The 17288-nt window shown below is 47.1% G+C and overlaps 1 protein-coding gene across 1 annotated transcript; it reads right to left on the bottom strand.

The window, feature by feature from the left end:
• Positions 1-1026: 1026 nt before the first annotated feature.
• On the bottom strand, positions 1027-16124 carry LOC144142703 (uncharacterized). Its single transcript, XM_077674371.1, has 5 exons — positions 15626-16124; positions 14975-15019; positions 14248-14892; positions 8154-8381; positions 1027-4416 (listed from the first exon to the last, which is right to left on the bottom strand). Exons 1-5 carry the CDS (start codon positions 15932-15934, stop codon positions 4375-4377), a joined length of 1269 nt encoding a protein of 422 aa, XP_077530497.1. The 5' UTR covers positions 15935-16124; the 3' UTR covers positions 1027-4374.
• Between the last annotated feature and the right edge of the window lie 1164 nt (positions 16125-17288).

Here is a 17288-nt window from a genome sequence, read left to right on the forward strand (position 1 = left end):
AGGTTTGTGTCTGAAAAACTTCCTGCATGCACTTGTTTTACATTTACATGTCCCTGCGTCAGTGTTTGTTTCACAAGGAAAGCTCCATCAATACCGCACGACAACCTTCAAAATAAGTGATGTCACCAAGTGTAGTGCAACGAAGTGTGTGTGCACCTGAAACCTGCTTTTCGCATTTTCGGCGCTAATAAGCTACTGCTACTGCTACAAGTGCCACACTTGTACCCACAACACTGGAATCTACCGATAGAAGCCAACTTACTTCTACACATCCATGCCCCTTCCAGCCATCATTGTGTGCATAAACACCCCACAGTCATACCGCAATTACGTGAAATTCGTTGCCAAGTGATTACGATGCCCACTTAAAAAGCAATAGTACATCCATTTGATCCCCAGTAATGGCAAATACACTTTTTGTACTGAACAAGTAGCCCATCTGTTTCGCAATCATAAGAACATCATTTTCTCGCAAAAGTGTCCTCTATAGAGGAAAAAAAGCACTCCTGTCACAGCTGTTTTGTTACCCACTCGATCTAACAGCAATTGGGCTCGCAAGACGGTCAAACCTACCTCGCATGGTTACTACAACGGGCAGGTGCAACACTGTGCAGTAAAATGCCGAGCCAGAGCCCCAGCACCAGTTTGTAAGTTTGAAAGTGTGCAAACTTCCCAAACTCAGCAAGTTTCCAATCAAGCTACGGTTCCACATCTCCTCTTACTCAGGGAAAGCACAAAGTTGCGGTAGACGCACAAGTGTACAGCGAGTTCAACAGGATGTACGACAGTCCAAAAATCCGGCTTCTGTGAGTGGCCGCGTATATAGGTATGCTGGGATGACACATTGCTAATGCTCGTGTGATGCGCCAGTACATTTAAACTTCGCCCACCTCAATTGTCTCAATGCAGCGTATATGCATGTGTACTTTGACCCCATGCCTACTGCGCCTTCGAAAAAGTACACTGTTAATCAGTAGCTTGCCAGCAGTACAGCATAGCAGCTCAACACAGAGAACGTCACACAAGGAAAAGGAGAGGTCAGTGTTATTTATGATCTGACTGCACAATACAGGTGGTGAGTACAACGTAAAAATTAAATAGAAGTTATGTAAAATGTTAGCACAGGCAGTGTAATCTTCAGTCTTGCTACAAGCTGGTCATACATGCGTTAACGAAAGCTTGTTACGTTTTTCTTCATCATGTTAAACAATCAAAAAGGACAGGGTTGCTCGTGCTATATGCAATGACTTTTGCGCACACACGAGGGTTGTTACCATCAAGCTTTCACAAAGGCAGCCACAGTCTTCTTTCCTCTCTGAGATTGCACAATTTAATTTATTTGATTAGATGCCTTAAATTTGATTAGATTACAGGAAAGCTGCACAAGTAGAGGACATGAAAAAAAAGAGTGCATGTAAATATTTTTTTCGAGATGCAAGAGCATAAAACTGTGAAATAAACAACAAAGGTATATGTATAAACGTCCAAAAGGCGTAAATGTCAGAATGCAAAACGAATTAATGTCAAAAATCTTGTACCTCCCATACAAAATTTACATTTCCAAAGTCATCCTGTCAGACAGACCAGAAAAGTTCACAAGTTTTGCAGTACACAAGAGTATTTCCAAGGGGGATCCCACCTCCTGGAGTTATACAAACTGGGGGGGGGGGTCAAAACTATTCTTTCAAAAATGAAAGCATAGAACGAACCCCCCCCCCCCCCGTTCTGCAGACATTCATGCACACGAGCCACATTAGCATTTGTAAACAACACATGCAGCAAGTACAGCCAGCTCTATAAAAATATCTGAACACATCCGGTAAGGTTGACTGGACCTCCAAGGCCACATTTAGCTTTCACTAACGGCAAAGCACCAACATGGTCTGGATTATTTCTTTTTGAAACAAGACAAATGGACAAAATTAGCTGCAAAGTTGGAAGATGACTTACACTCTTGCTCAATGTGCCCCCCACTGTAAAACGGCGGCTTCTTAAAAAGGCATGACAAGAACAGAGAAAGCACCACTAAAATGCTTCAGCATCATGAGTAGTGGTGACCCGATAGGGTGCGCTCAAGCAAGCACAAGCCTTAGACTAAAGACAACCAAGGGTGCGGGCTCGATTCCTGGCTGTTGCAGCCATTTTCCTGGTGAAGGCAAAAAGAAAAATAGCTGTGTCGAGATTTCGGTGCACACTAGAGTTCCCCAAGCGGTCTAAACTAATCCAGAGCCACCCACTATGGTATGCTTGACAGTCGAGTTGTAGTGTCAGCGTATTAAATACCCAAAATTAAAAACAATACAAAAAATTGATACTCTCTAATGCAAAATTTGAGTGCAGTATAAAATGCAGTCCTTTCAGCAATAGCGCATAGCTGCTGCTTCGGTGGCACGCATCTCTGGATTCTGATGCCAGTGGCACTGTTCCTCTGCTCTGGCAGCACTTCCTTCATCTCAGGAAGTGATCACAGCATCGGCGAACGCACGACGCTGCTTGCTACTGTGGCGTTAACTCGTAGCGCATCACCACCAGAGAGAATGTCTCGCCCGCTCTTGGCATACCACCCTCCCCCTCACACTTTTGCCATACTCTCCTCGTTCACTTCCCTCCTCGCTCTATCTACGGTGTATCCCTCGTCCTCGCAATTACAAGGTCGATGTGGAGGGGTGTTGTGAAACCACAGGAGCGGGTGCTTAAGAGCTGCGCTCTACAAAGTCCAACGCCGAGTAGAGACAACTTACAAAAAAGACATCAGACAGGGGTTGCACAGACAGCAAAGAGTACAATTTTTAGGAAGAGGAGGGTGTTGAACTCGGTCAAATTAATTGGGTTAGTTTAGAAGACCTGTGGTCATTTTCTGCGCACCCAAAATCTTGCACACAACCATTCATTCACTTCTCGCTTCCATAAAAATGGTTTCCATACCCGCGAATCAAACCCACAGCTTCCTGCTCAGCACAGCAATGCACCTGACACTGCCACAGGTGCAAGGAGTAAAGGCAAGACATCTTGCACCCTTAGATTCAGTGGTTTCATTTTGGCATGACTTTGCATAGCACCTGTGTAAATGCACCGCTGAATACATCAGCCATACACACAAGGGTGGTTAGGGGCCACCACGCACCACGTAGAATCCCTCCCTTGTCTGGAACGTCTGGCATTAGAGTGACAGAAAAGCTGCGACGAGCACGTGAATTTGATCGTGATCACAGGCCAGTACACCGGCACACTACAGCTACCCAATGCTAGTGTCCAAGACAGGCCCCTTTACAGCGCATACCAAAGATGTACCGATCCTTTGATCAATTTCACGCAGTGTTAACATGTCATGCACTGCTGCCCTCATCGGTTCTCATCCACTGATGGAGCGAGCAATTAAGGCTGCAGCGCTTTTTTTCCCACAGACTCTGAAAGAGCATCACCAGAGTTTGGACAAAACAGAGCAACGAAGCCCGGCAACAGTGCAGCAGCTCTCCGCTAGCACACAGTGCAGATGCAAGCATGTTACCATTTTTGCGACCACTTTCGTTGCACAACTGTGGAGGCAAATTCCGAGCTAGGTGCCTTCCGTGCCATCTGCTAGACATTGACCATAAACACTCTCCACAACCCCTCTTCCTAATTTCCACCGTAACACAGCCCGTTGTGTCGCCACCATCTTGCTGTTGCCACCCGTTGTAAGTTCCACTTCCAAGCAGAATCATGTTACACCAACTTGACAAAGCAAAACCACCCTGGTTCCAGGACCCCAAACCCTCCCGTTGGTAATTGATCAACTGGGCAAACCTTGGGGAGGGACTTTCATGCCAACTTATTATGTATACTGCACTACAAGGCCGATACGGTGACTTAAGATACATCGCCGGCCAAACCCCATTCCATGATAACCTGCGCCAAGGCACACTCAAACGGCTTCAAAGAAAACAGTCCAGAATTAAAAATATTTCCCGCAGTGACAACTAAACTAGGGAAGCGATTGCAATTAATGCACGGGTGTTTTAGGCCAGCGACACTAAGCCTACTCGTTCTTCTATCAAAAGATGCGTACAAATGTTTCCAATCAGGGCACTTACTCGTAAATTTGGAATAAATAAGTGTGATCATTGTTCGCATCTATACAGCAGCCATACAGGACCACATTTGTAAAAATAACTCGATTTTGTGGCCACCTACATTCCACCTGAAACAGGGTTGTTGGTGACAGCTGCTTTTCTTGGATAATGACACGCAAAGAAGTGTAAAACGAGAGCGAGTTCGATACTTGAGTAAAAAAAATAAACAACAATGCAGCAATTCAGAGTAAGTTGACCACAATGAAAGCAGCCACCGTTCCAATGCGCCTTGTTGTTCGTAATACTTTCTCCAGCATCCAGGTTACCAGTTGTCGAGGAAGTCAAACCCAGTCTTCGGAATACCCTGCAGGTAAAAGCAGTTATTCAATCAATAACCAGGGCGAATCAACACCGGATGAGACATTTGTTGACAGCTGCTCCACATTTTGCTCAGGCATTTTTTTTTCTTTGCACCTCGAAAGCCCCTAAAAGTGTCTTTTGGCTTCAGTCTTGAGGCACTGCAATACAGCGAATGCAATGCAAGAATAAGCAATATGGTTGCTTTAACATTGCACACAAGCTAATTAAGGAAACAGACACTCCTGTTAAAAGTAACTTTTTTGTTTACACAGATCTAGATGAGACAAACTGCTCATGTACGTTGATGCGCAAATTCTAAAAATAAATTTGTTTTTGTTTTGGCACAAGTAGTTTTTGTACTACCAGGAAAAATGCTTTTTGTTGGTGAGCCGTTTTGGTTGTATTCAATGAATGCTGAAACAAAAGATTAGTGCGCAGAAATCATCCAGAACTTACACTGTCCATAATAAGGCACGAATGAAGCTATGAAGATGATTTTAATTAGTTATTGCTTCCACAGTTAAAAACAAAGATCAATATGGCAATACAGGTTATGTACAAAGTGATTAAACAAAAATAGTGTAATTAGTGTTAAGGCAGGTTCTGTACATTCAACTTCCTCACAAGAACAAAACAAAAAAAAATGGCCTTATCAGCCTAAACAAAAGCAGAGCCTATCCCTCCTCTGAAATTGAAAATGTATCAACACAGCAATCTGAGAAACCAAAGAAAAATATTTCAAGACGGCTCTGTGGCGACCAAAGCTTACAGAAATGTGTCACCATCATGCCTTTTTTTCACGGCACTTCATGCTTATTGAAAGGGGGTGCATACTTTTTTCTTTATTTCCAGGAATCATCGTACATTACGTTAATAACGCACAGTGGCTCCTGGGAAGTTGCTGCTGACAGTGGGTGACCAGTGTCATCCACTGTCAGCAGCAAACAGAGATCTGCACTGCTCCTTTTGAGACTGGACTCCAAATCTCCAAATCCACGCGCTAAGAGTCCTGCGTCTTCCTGTCTGCCATAATTCTGTACACTCGCAAATATGCTTCTGCCTTGTCCTCTGGTAAGCTTTAGCGGTGCTTGGGCAGAGCATGTGTCGCCAAGTAACACTACCACAAATGCTCAACCACTTGGACACGAGCCGTGGTCTGACCACTCGTCAGTGGCAGTGACATGCTTGCAAGCAGCCATCATGCCTCTGCACTGCGCCGCCCTTGTGTGATTTGCGAGTGCCTGAGTGTATGATCTACCATCAGCAATGTCAGTTCCGCCGTCAACTCGCCTCTCCCGCCGTGGACTCAAACCCCCTTGTTTTAGGGCTTCCAAGTTTTCGCATGCCTGTAAAAGTCGTCTTCTGTGGTGGGTTCACGCAGTGTGCCAAATTAAGCCATTAAACCCTTGCCTCTGGAATCAAATTGTCCTCTACCTCGTACTGCAGTCTTCTAGAGACCTTTTGAGTGGTGTGAACCAGCCTCCTCTTCCATTTGGTCCTCCTTGTTATTATCTTTTTTTTCTTGGCGTTTGTGGATTGCCTTCCTTGCCATTATAGCACTCAGAAGCTGGCTTCGGACCAATCTTGCAAACTCAGGCAAAAGTTGGATGTAACAACGCAGATCGTCAATTGATGCCGACTGCAAATGTACCTGGCGAGGGTGTACATCTGCATACAAAGTGTAATGGTTGCGCCTTTCTTTGCCTTCCACGCCAAGTGGGTGTGCTGTGATCTCACTGCAGCAGTGAGATCACAGTAGTATTACCAAGAATAGTATTACACAGCACACTCCACACCGAGAGATGTCCGGAAGCAGGTTTATGGCGCTCAAACACATGATGACGTATCAAAAAGCACTGCACTCTTTTCAAAGCACGTGCTGTGGCCACACAGTTGTTCCCAGTAAAGGGTTCTGTCTTCTGTACTGTCACTGCATTGAAGCAAAGCAAACTGCTGTAATGCTACGCTCTCCTGTGCATGCAGCATCAATCGGGCAACAAGTCTTATCTGACCAAACTCAACTCGAAACGCCATCCTTACTGCATGGTGGAATAGGAAAAGTACCCCCATTCAACCCGTTATCGGGTGGTCGTGAAGTGGTGTAGCTCCATTGCTGATAGTCCACAACTTGATTCGCAAAGCTTTTGGCTTGCACTTCTCTTTTTCAGCCGACCCATGGACGCAGTGATATGCTGTCAAACCTCCTGGCGTGGCAGTGCTGGGGCTTCTTACGTCCCAAAGGCGGTGTGTGAAACAGGCTCAATTTTCTTAATTCCCAATTTGCTCAAAGCAAATTATGAATTGTACTTGTGCACACACACAGACTTCGAACAGACACTAGAAAATGATTGTTTTGTGCTTGTTTTTGTTGTGTTCAGTGCGAACTCTACATTGGGTGAAACTTTAGAAAGGCTTGAAGCCAAAATGATGCTGGTGAATTTGGTACGATCTGTCAACTTAAAGGATAACCGATGCGGCTTCTCCTTTTCATATCGGCACTTTAACGCAAAATGCGGGCTACATTTTAACGAAAGTTCACAGATCAATGCAGCATTAAGTCGGAAATTAAGCAGTGTACATGGTACATGAAAAAAAAAGATGAACAGATGAAGAAGATACAGCATATGTGTGCTGCAGGCTATGATAGTTACCAAAAAAGTGTCCATGTCAACACGAAGAAAACAATGAATGCAAGGGCGACATTTGCACATTACTTAAAAAGCACAAAAACTGCTCCCCAACATGTAACAGCCGCTCGAAGCACTCTGGAGATTCAAAAAAGTGTAAGAAAGAGCACCAAACTTCGCAAGCAGTCCAATAGCAACTATCTATCCACAAATAATTCCTTCTTCAGCCCATATCCTTGCCACTTCAGTCCTTCAGTCCATAACCTTACCACTGTGCAAGTTTACCAACCACATCGAAAACATGTTTCCAGATCCTTCTAACGGGAACTAAATTCTACAAACTGCATAATCAGAGCCCCCGTTCTCCCGCGCTAACAACTTTGTTTGCCAAGCAGCAATTTTAACCCTTTCAGCCCCGGTGTCCTATATTTTAGGACATTAACCAAAATTTTTCTAGCAATTTCAGAACAAAATCAAAACAGCTAGTTTTCTGGAAAAAAGTTCTTTAAGGATGCCTCTTTCAACCGACATCACGATTGCTCGCATTTTGCTGAAGCTCAACGCTAGAGGGAGGGAGGCATTGCAGTAAAGACCAAACAGACGTCGGGGTGACCCCAAGGACCTAAGTCCTAGTTTGATTAGTTTACATACATTCAATACCAGCTTTATCGTTCATATGCGGGCTCTCAGTGGTTTTCAAACAATAATCCGATTTCCGCCGCGATGCTAGGACTAACGCCTTCAGGCAACTCATCCTCTCAGCTCCAGCGGCAGGGCGGTCGAAACAATGCCTCGCCCGGCCTTTGCAGTGTTTTGACATCCGCACAAACCGGTGTGGTCATTCCGTGATTCTGTCCCACGTGCCTTCCGGGCGGGAAGCATGGGAAACCAAAAGGGACGATTTTCAGGCCATTCAATATATTTAGTTATCGCACGCTCAAGTATTTAAAGTGCTGTTTAGGGTTTGCCAGGCCATTAAGCATTGATGAAATCAATAAAAAAGGAACATAAAATTTTGGTGTCAGCACTCCTATAAGATTTTACTTTCTGATTCCCTCACCCCCCCTTCATTTCTTCCTCTGCGAGCAGCCAAAACAACTGTGTGAGTGCCTACCTCTGGGCTCCGCACCGCCACGGGTTCCCTGGATGGTTCCTCCGCTGGTTTTGGGTCTTCCTTCGGCGGTGACGGAAGTCGTGGGGGCCGAACCGGCACCGCCGTGAGGATGGGTGCCTCCTGACTGGCCGGTTTGGGTGCCGCCTCCCGCGTGGGTGACTTCACCTTGGGAACGGGTGGGGCGGGTGGCTTTGTAGACGGGTGCTTCCGGGGAGCCTCCGGGGGCTTCTGAAAATTGGACGCAGGGCACAGCACTTGGTTACACAGTATGTGGCAGTCTGTTTTCTTTCTGTCGTAAAAGACGACACATGCTTGACAATGAGCAAAGCTCAGTCCGACTAAGCGAATAAGTGGACAGTAGGGTGCAAGAAGCCCAACAATGATCGGGGACTCTCATATGCTCATCATACTCTATTTCAAAACGTGTGCCTTAGTGGCCAACTAGGAGGACAAAGCCATGGAAACTGACAATGACTTGTTTCTAGTGTTTGCTGGAACAGGTAAAATGTGGGTTTGGAGCTCGCTTGTCAGCCTTTGCAGTAGCCGATCACCTGAACTGTCGCACAAACACTACTAGACAGCACATGCTGTTACTTACAGGGGCCATACAGAGAAAACACAAGTTTGGTTCATTTGAAAGGTTGCCTCGTTAGGATCATACTGACACCACTTTTAACGTAAACTTCGCTCAAATAAGCAACATAATTATGAATAAAAGAAAATGGTCACACGACCCACTAGCCCATTTCCCGCAGCAGAACCTATGATGTCATATGCGCCAGCTGGGGAATGGGTTGAAGCCGGCAAAAGCAAACGCAAATTAGGCAAGGCTTATAAGCTTGCTGAACGAGCTATTTGAGCTTAAATGTAACGCATATTCATTTTCCAGCAGCAAGAATGGTGCGGTAAACTGTGAAAGTTACAAAAATACACGTAAACAAAGAAGTACCGATGCGCCCTGCTGTTGGTACTGGGTGCACTATGCTTGTCTTAGCTGCAGAGTACTCAGCCACTTTCCGAGTTGTCTTACATGACGCTGGGCAACGCTGTTAGTCGAGTGTACCCATGTTTCACGAAACGATTACTTTCCACTGTAACAAAACCAAGTCAGGTGCAAATACTGTCAAAAACAAAGCAACGGCAGACAACAGTCCGCGTATCAGTAGGTATCGCCATCTGTGAGGACTAACTGCAAGCAAGGCTGCAGAGCCTAATGACACACTGGAAGTTTGTTTGAATACCCACCCGTGTGACTTCATGGCAGACGACGTCCCGAAAGCACAAAATTTGGCGAGAGAATCAAAATTTTAACCTAAAATGATTAATTTCTCAGTGAATACGCCATTGTTTGCTGCCGGACAAGCCCTGGGGGCACTATAAAACCTGAAATCTTACTCAGTTACTCAAGACTATTAAAAGGGAACCCATTCAAACTGCAACAGCTGTGGGGAAAAGATTCAGCTAGAAGCTGCGAGTTTACTTTGAGCACGGACAACAGTTTTTAAAACCAATACGCTACAAGCAAAGCATAGATCAACGATGTAAATGTTACACTAATTATTCATTTCTTTTTCCTAAACGACTCCAGGTTCGAAAAGTCTTCCAACAGCTTTCACTGTTCTTTCTTCGAAAGACCTGGCTGCATCATGTGATGGAAAAGCACATTTTATTCATGTTTCTTGCGCTGAGGAACACGATACTACCAAACAAGGTCTTGCACAACTTAATTTCAGCCAGCAATTCTCACTTATAGGAGATTTCGTATGCGCCAGGATCGTTCGGCATTGAGCGGCCTTAAAGGGGATAATGAATTTAATGGGGTGGGGGTAATATCCCTTGAAAGCAAATCAAATGATCCAATGAAATAAAAGAAAATGCACACATAGTTCACACCGCTGAGCATTACTCATAAGCTCTTAAAAAGTTCCTGGCATGTCGTCGCTTATAGCATTTACCCGCATAGCAAATAAACTTTGCATGTGAAACCCCAACCCACCCTTCTTTCCACTCATAAACTTGTCTTTTTTATCGGCAAATAATGCAACGAGACACGTTCTTCTGGCTGATATGTTCGTAGCACACAAAATCTCGCCCAGCATACACAACGCTCTTGGCGGGGGATTTTCAGAATTCATATCGTGCTGCAATTTCGTTTTATTCAACAATTCTAGAGGTACCTAAGTAAATTGATTTAGCCTGAGCAGAGCTGATATTTTGGGTTATCGATTGCGCAAAACCAATACGTGGATACTGTCCTAACCAGGACTACTGCTTTTTCTGTAGTAAATTCACAGTTATAGCATATTGCTATTGAAACTTCAAGACCTAAAAGTGTCTGGAACTAAAAAAATGGGGAGTCAACACATTTTTCTTTTCCACCATAGGGCTACCTACCGTTACACGATTCTACAGCAAAATATTTACAGAAATTGTGCAGAGGAGAGCAAATAATTTTGATGGGTTAACTAGGCTTCACCAGCATGTTTTAAAAGCTGACTGCTCGCTGTTCGTCGTACTCTTGTTGATCAAACCTGTCTATAATCTCAGCCGCGAAATGCCCTAGCAGTTATGTCGCCTCAGCGCTCGACTGGCCCAATCTCAGGAGGCCAAAATCAACACACTCATGCGCAGAAGCATCAAATGTGTGTGGATTTGCCTGTCAGCACCAGCACAGAAAAGCTCATGCAACTGGGCATTAACAGCATTCTCTCAGGGATGGTAGAGGCTCAACCTTTGTGGTGCGCCTCTCATCGTCACGGGCTGGCAAGCACATCCTGGAATCAACTGTGGCCGAAAGGTGGTGAATGAATGTAAGGTGTCGACTTCACCATCAGTAGGGGATACATTTAAGGTAGACCCCTTTCCAAGAAATTTCCGCCCACAATACAATGCAGGGCACCGCAAAGTTCGGGCTTGATCTTTCTTGAACTCAGTCGCAGGTAGTCTGGAGCTCACAATTTGTGTCGACACAGCTTAGTATGGCCGCTCGGATTGTTTTGCGGCGGTTGCCGTAGACCACCTGGGCAGGATGCTGAACTCTGCCTCCCTCAGGAAAGTCGTCGCGCCGGTGGCCAAGCAGGTCGCCATCGCCTTGGCCATGAAGGACCCATTCCGTCCAAATACCTGTACGGACTCGCGGGCTGCGGTTCGAGCATTTACCTCAGGATCAATCTCATGGGAGGCTGCGGCCATCCTCTGTCACGAGGGAGCACTGGACATCACACCATCAAATGGTTCCCACCCATATGGCGGCCAATGTCCATCCCGACGTTCTCAACGCCAACGAGTTGGCCCATGACCGTGTGCAAGGATTATCTAACCACGGCGGTCCCAGCGGATTCGCGAGCGGGGACGCCAAGGGGTTCATGGATCTGCTTCTAACAATTCACGAGGTCGTCACTCACCATCTTCTCTCTCGGAGGGTCTACCCAACTTCTCATCAAAGGCTTACTCCAAAGCTTACTTACTATCTTCTCTCTCGGACAGCCTACCTACCCCCTCATCCAAAGCTTGCTCCAAAGCTTACTTCGCAGGATAGCTTTATGGCGAATTCCATTGGGCGAACAGGAGCAAGTGGAGCGAGCAGCCAGAGCAGCACACGGGGGTAACGGGGACGTCTGCTGTCGTTCCGCGAATGAAACATTCGCGCTGCTCCGGGAGCAGTGAAAAGAGGGGGAGGGCGAGATGTCAAGAGTCATGTGACCAAACGTTTCCCGCGCTCGTGATGTCCGCACGCCGTTATTCCTCGCCAGTTTTGCCAGATACGTGCCGGTGGTTTTGTGTCTGCCTTCCGCATGGCGACAAATGAAGAAGCCGAGCGGATGTTCATGTTCATAATAAAGGGGTCACCATCGTGTCTCCCAAAAATTAGCTGCGAACGATAACAGCATCCGCCGTCTTTTCCAGATACGACTCTACCTTCGGTCGCTGCTCCGGCGGGGTGAACAGGTGCTCGAGCATAAACTCATGCAATGTCAAATCGTCGTCGTCGTCGCTGCTGCTGCTGTCCGATGATGAGCTTGCGCTTGAATCTGTGGTGCTTTCATCATCTAAAAGTAGCACCAATTCCTTGTCCAGAAGGCCGCGCTTAGCTGCTGCCGTACGCACTGAGCGACTACCGAGGCTGCTAGATTCCGCCATTTTTCCTCCGCCACCCGGGGATAAAACCAGAAGTGACGCAAAAGAGGTCATGTGACTTCCTCGGCGTTCCCTGTTACTCCGCCGCTGGCGACGGAGCACCGAGAACTGCTCTCGGCTGCTCTCGGCGCCAAAAAAGTGCTCCTCATCGGCCAATGAAACACAACGCCCCTGCTCCTGCCCGACCACTGGAAGACGCCAGAACTCGCGAGAGCACTTTGGGTACAGTTAGAAGTGCTCCTGTTCGCCCAATGGAAAGCGCTATTAGTCACTTTGCTCCCAACATTGACCCGCACTGGCTGCAGAGAGGCATATTGCTCGTTAGATCACATGCTCTGGAAATGCCCTGCAATACGTGACGCTGTGTTCAATAATGAAGAGGATTGGGAGGAAGCCCTCAAAAGCGGTGACGCTCTCTGTCCAACTCCTGGCTGTCCAGAGGGCCACGGCCTTCTTGACCCTACGTGAGAGTGGCCCGCAACTACAGCCCCAACACCATTCCTCAGGATAAAAAAAATGAAGGAACCTCAACACTAATGCGTAAGACTTGAAAGTAGCGAAGCTGTACACAACCTTCTTGACCATCAAGACGGTTTAAGTCCATGATTGCAGCCGATTCGCTCCTTCGCTGCCGCAACGACTTTTACTCCATCACTGTTCCTATGAGTGTCAGCTTCCATCATTTTTTTTTAATGTGATAACCATTCAATTTCACCTTGGACGGGTGTATACTATGACGTGTCTTTCTCATTCCGAACTAGTGTTACTTGCCCCAATTACGGCAAACGCTGGAGCTTTTTTTTTTTTTTTTTTTAAGGCCAATCTTGGCTAATCTCTCAAGTATGCTTGGCTTGCAAACGTGCGCCAATGACGCCAGGCGGTCAACGCAATCTGGGCCAATCTCCCTAAAGCGCTAACCACATGGAGCAATTTTTCCAGCGACGCGACGAGCGACACGACTAGGATCCGCAGTCGCCGAACCGAAGTCACTCGCCGAGGCAACCACATGACAGCGACGGCTCGAGCGAATGAGGACAGCAATTTCAATGTTACCGCACTGCGCATAGTAACGCACTTGGTACGCTGGTTGTTTACAAACATTTTTTTTTTGTTCATTTGTCATAAAAAGCATGACCAAAAAGTATTACGCCCTTCTACCTTGCTTTTTGCACTTCACTGCATCCCTAAAACTGGTTTGGGTTAGCGATAGCGCATGCTTTTCCATTTGCGCCTCGTCTCTCGGCTCCAACAGAATGCCGCTTTCTTGACATCATTTTTGCCACACGGGTCTCACCCAGTGTGTGCGGGAGCCTTCTTGCTTCTGCTTCAGCATGTACACAAGCTTTGCCATGCAAAGCTTTCTTTGCCGCTGCATCACAAACGCAGTCTGCGTAGATTTTGCACGCGTGCCAAATCTCCTTCCCGTTCTCTTCCAAAACCGAAGGTTGCGTGCTTACGTAGGGGCTCTCCTATTGGCTAGTCGCTGAGGCCACATCCGGGAGGCGAGCGACTGTTTCTGGCGACCCAGAACCGAGCGATTCAATGAGCAACTTGGTCCGCGGCGAAAAGTAGTTCGACGCTAGTCGCGTCGCTCCCCAAGTTGCTCGCAAAATCGCTCCATGTGGTTAGCGCTTAAGTGGGTATGCTTGGCTTGACAAACGTGTGCAGGGGACGCTGGCCGGTCGTCGCGAGGCATGCACACACAAGCACTAGGCATTTTCTTGGTTTTGTTAACTGCTGGGCAGTTGCCGCAAGGCCTGCACTCACTTGCGCGCGCTCGGCAATTTCTTCATAATTTTAACTGCGGACATGAAAAATTACGATTTGCTAAACAGCTTTGCTGTTAAAAAAAGAGGGGGGTTTTGTCTGTCTGTCTGCCTGTCTGCCAACAGCAACATCACCAAGGCAGACTTTTCACACAACGCAAAGACAAGGGATGCAAAATGGAAAGACTTACTTGGGCGGCAGGTGGGTTCGGCGGTGCCGTCTTCGGGCGCGGTGGATCTGGAGGAGGAGCCTTTGGCGGCGTCGGAGCCCTCCTCCGTCCTTTACGCTCGACGGGAGTCGGCGGGTTCGAAGATCCCCGCGATGCGAGTGAGCTCACCGATTCTTGGGACCTCGAAGGCGGACATGGTCTAGGAAGCTCCGACGGGTTCGACTCCACGCTGCTTGGAACCTTGGGGTCTGCATGGATCACTCTTGGAAGGCTTCCGCCAGCAGTCCCCTTGGCCGCCGGCGGAAGCTTCGACTCCACGCCGTTGCTGAACTTGACGTGCTTGTCCAACGTGTTGCTCGAGGCGTTAGGCTTAGCGACCGCAACCTTGCCCACGTTTGGCTCCGAAGCGCTGTTGCTGACAACGCAAGGCTTGAAAGTGCTCGTTTTGGCAAGCGCTGGTCTGTCGTATGTGCTATTTACTTCAGGAACGACGCCATCACCTGCCACTTTACCGTTGATGGAGCTAGACAAGGCGGTAGGTTCCACCGGACCCAAGCTGCCATAACTTTGCTTCTCCTCTGCAGATACATTCTGTTTTGAAATTTGGCCGTCCTCGCAATCCACCTCGTCGACTGAGTCGTCGACGATGCGGACGTTCAGCTGGCTCTGAAATCGAAGCCAGAGGGGCATCACTTATAATGTGTGATGCAAAAGGGTTTTATGCAAGCTGAGGGTAAAAATTACATACCTGCGTTTCCCAGCTGAATGGGGCCGAATGCTCGTCTCGCCAACACTGTCAGAAAGAAAGATAGAAAAGGTGTTACAGTTAAACACCATAGAGGCTGAGTGGCTTGTTTCGTGGTAACAGAAAAAGTTGTGTCAATTAAATGACTCATACAGTCAAATAAGAGCTCTTTACTCACCACTGAAAACATTTTACGCTCCAAAATCACGATTCGCGCCGGACAGGCGTACAAAATAACGCTCGCTTGAAAACGGGGTGTCCCTGCGCGCTAGTGATACGCTTTTCTGTTCTTTTTACTGCAGCCTTGAGCTACGTACTTCAGCGAACGGAATGTGGCTCTGGCCGGCTGCCACCTGGCATTGAGAAACAGGGAAGGCCGAATAACTCCGATAACCGAGCGCAGCTCACTCACTGGTCAAGTATTGCTTTATGTGTATTTTGTGCAACGTTTCAGCAGCTGTATAATTTTCCTTCGAGCTGATTCTGGGCACCATTTTAGCAGCTATGAGCTACTCTTTAAACCTTGTCAAATAAAACACTTTTGCCCGGTAGTACGGCCAAGACCAACCTACTTCGCACTTAGAAAGCTTCAGACTTTCAAGAGTAAAGTAGGCGGCTGGGCGCAGCCCGCTCGAATGATAACGCGTAACTTACCCCGGACTTGGAGGCCCGCGAGTTGGTAGCGTCCTCGTCCGAAACCATTCGGTCACCCGTGTTCAGACCGATCACAGGAAACACTTCAACTTCGGCGTACTGCTTCGGGTAGTAATTGTACTTTTCCTTGATATCGGGGCCGACCAACGCCTCCCACGCGAGCTCCGTCTTTCGCTTCTCGGGAATTCGGTCCCAGTCGTCTCCGTGGGCCTCCCGCACAAGCGACATGTCTTGCATGATTCTCGAGGAAGCATAGTTGAGCTCGCGAAAGTAGGATTCGACCTGTTCGCGCACTTTGGACGACGCCATGGAGGGGCGAGTTCGTTGTCACTCTGAGAGCTTTGCACTCTTGCGGCGAAAGCCGTGAAAGACGGTTTTAGGAAAATCAAGAACGACGGCCGCGAAACGAGGTCGTCGCCGCGCTGAACGAGGTTTCACGCCTTTCTCCTGTTTACAGCCATGACAACAACAAAGTTGTCGGCTAGTGTTGGCTTCAATGAAGCCGGATTATGTTGGCTAAGACGCTTGTACCGTCCTTGCGCGGCTAAGTACATTTTGCGTAAAATCTTAAACTTGGTGATAATCTTAAAATATATTTTTACAATTCTAAACATTTTGGAAAAGAATTATATTATTGAAGATCACTATGCAAGAGGTAATAAAACCCGCGAAACACGAACGCTAATTTTAGTCTGACATGTTTGAAGACTCGTTGTTGTCTTTTTAATCGTAATATTGGTTCATCTGCGTCAGCTTTCTTTCCTCCACGGTATGTTCCTCGCAGGCACGCATTCATCCTTGCTCACAGTGCTCACCATTTTTGGCAACGATAAGAATGCGGGGGCACAACGCGTTTACTGCCATATTTCATCAGTGTCGACATGGGATGGTAGTGGATGGGTACTCCGTGCCAGCATAATAACCCGTAAAAAAAAATTACAACAAGTCCCATTTAATAATTGCACATGAAGACTGGATCACAGCCATAGTCCTCATTTGTGTTGTACACAACTTCCAGCATAAATGAAACCAGTCAAGTCTGGCAATCCCTGTAGGCGTTCCAGTGTCCAAACCTAGGTGTGACAATTTACGCCTGCTGGTGGTCTTTCCTTTCCTTTTTCTTGACAATAAATTCATTCATTCATTCAATCCCTGATGCTTGTCAGTACCACAGTTCACATCGTCCCTCTACTGGTATAAATGTACCGCACACATGGCCAGCAACCACAGGCAAGCAGCTCAAATCCGTTCTTTCTTCTTGTGCAGGTAAAGGAAACAGTACGGCGCATGCGGATGATCATTGCTTGATAGTGCTAACGTGTCCAGGGCTGCCCCCTTCCACAAAAGCTTACTCTGGTCCCATAACGCGAAGAATCACTGCTGTTGTCTAGTGATGTTGAGACAAACCCAGGTCATGGCATAGGTGAGCCATCGTGACACCTTCAATGCACAACAAGACCTCAAGAAAATCAAAGGAGAGCAGTTAACTTCGATCAAGACAAAGCTAGAACTCTTGACTGCCCTTGATAGCAGCCGTTCAGGCTGCGTGACTTCAGTCTCAAATCTTCAGAGAACAATAGAAGACCTCAAAATGACTCTGCACAATCTAGAAAACTGTTCAAGAAGCTCACACCTAATTGCACACGGCAAGGAAGAGGACCCT

This window comes from Haemaphysalis longicornis, unplaced genomic scaffold (assembly GCF_048455015.1).
Source record: "Haemaphysalis longicornis isolate Haplotype H1 unplaced genomic scaffold, Haemaphysalis longicornis Haplotype H1 scaffold_6, whole genome shotgun sequence".
In the NCBI taxonomy this organism is placed as follows: domain Eukaryota; kingdom Metazoa; phylum Arthropoda; class Arachnida; order Ixodida; family Ixodidae; genus Haemaphysalis; species Haemaphysalis longicornis.

Bases quoted from the DNA above. Each gene is read 5' to 3' on its own strand.
- LOC144142703 (XM_077674371.1), bottom strand. From the start codon at position 15,934: ATGGCGTCGTCCAAAGTGCGCGAACAGGTCGAATCCTACTTTCGCGAG. The intron at 15,020-15,625 runs GTAAGTTACGCG...TCTTTCTGACAG, and splicing joins CGCGGGCCTCCAAGTCCGGG to TGTTGGCGAGACGAGCATTC. The intron at 4,417-8,153 runs GTAGGCACTCAC...TTTTACCTGCAG, and splicing joins TGGCGGTGCGGAGCCCAGAG to GGTATTCCGAAGACTGGGTT.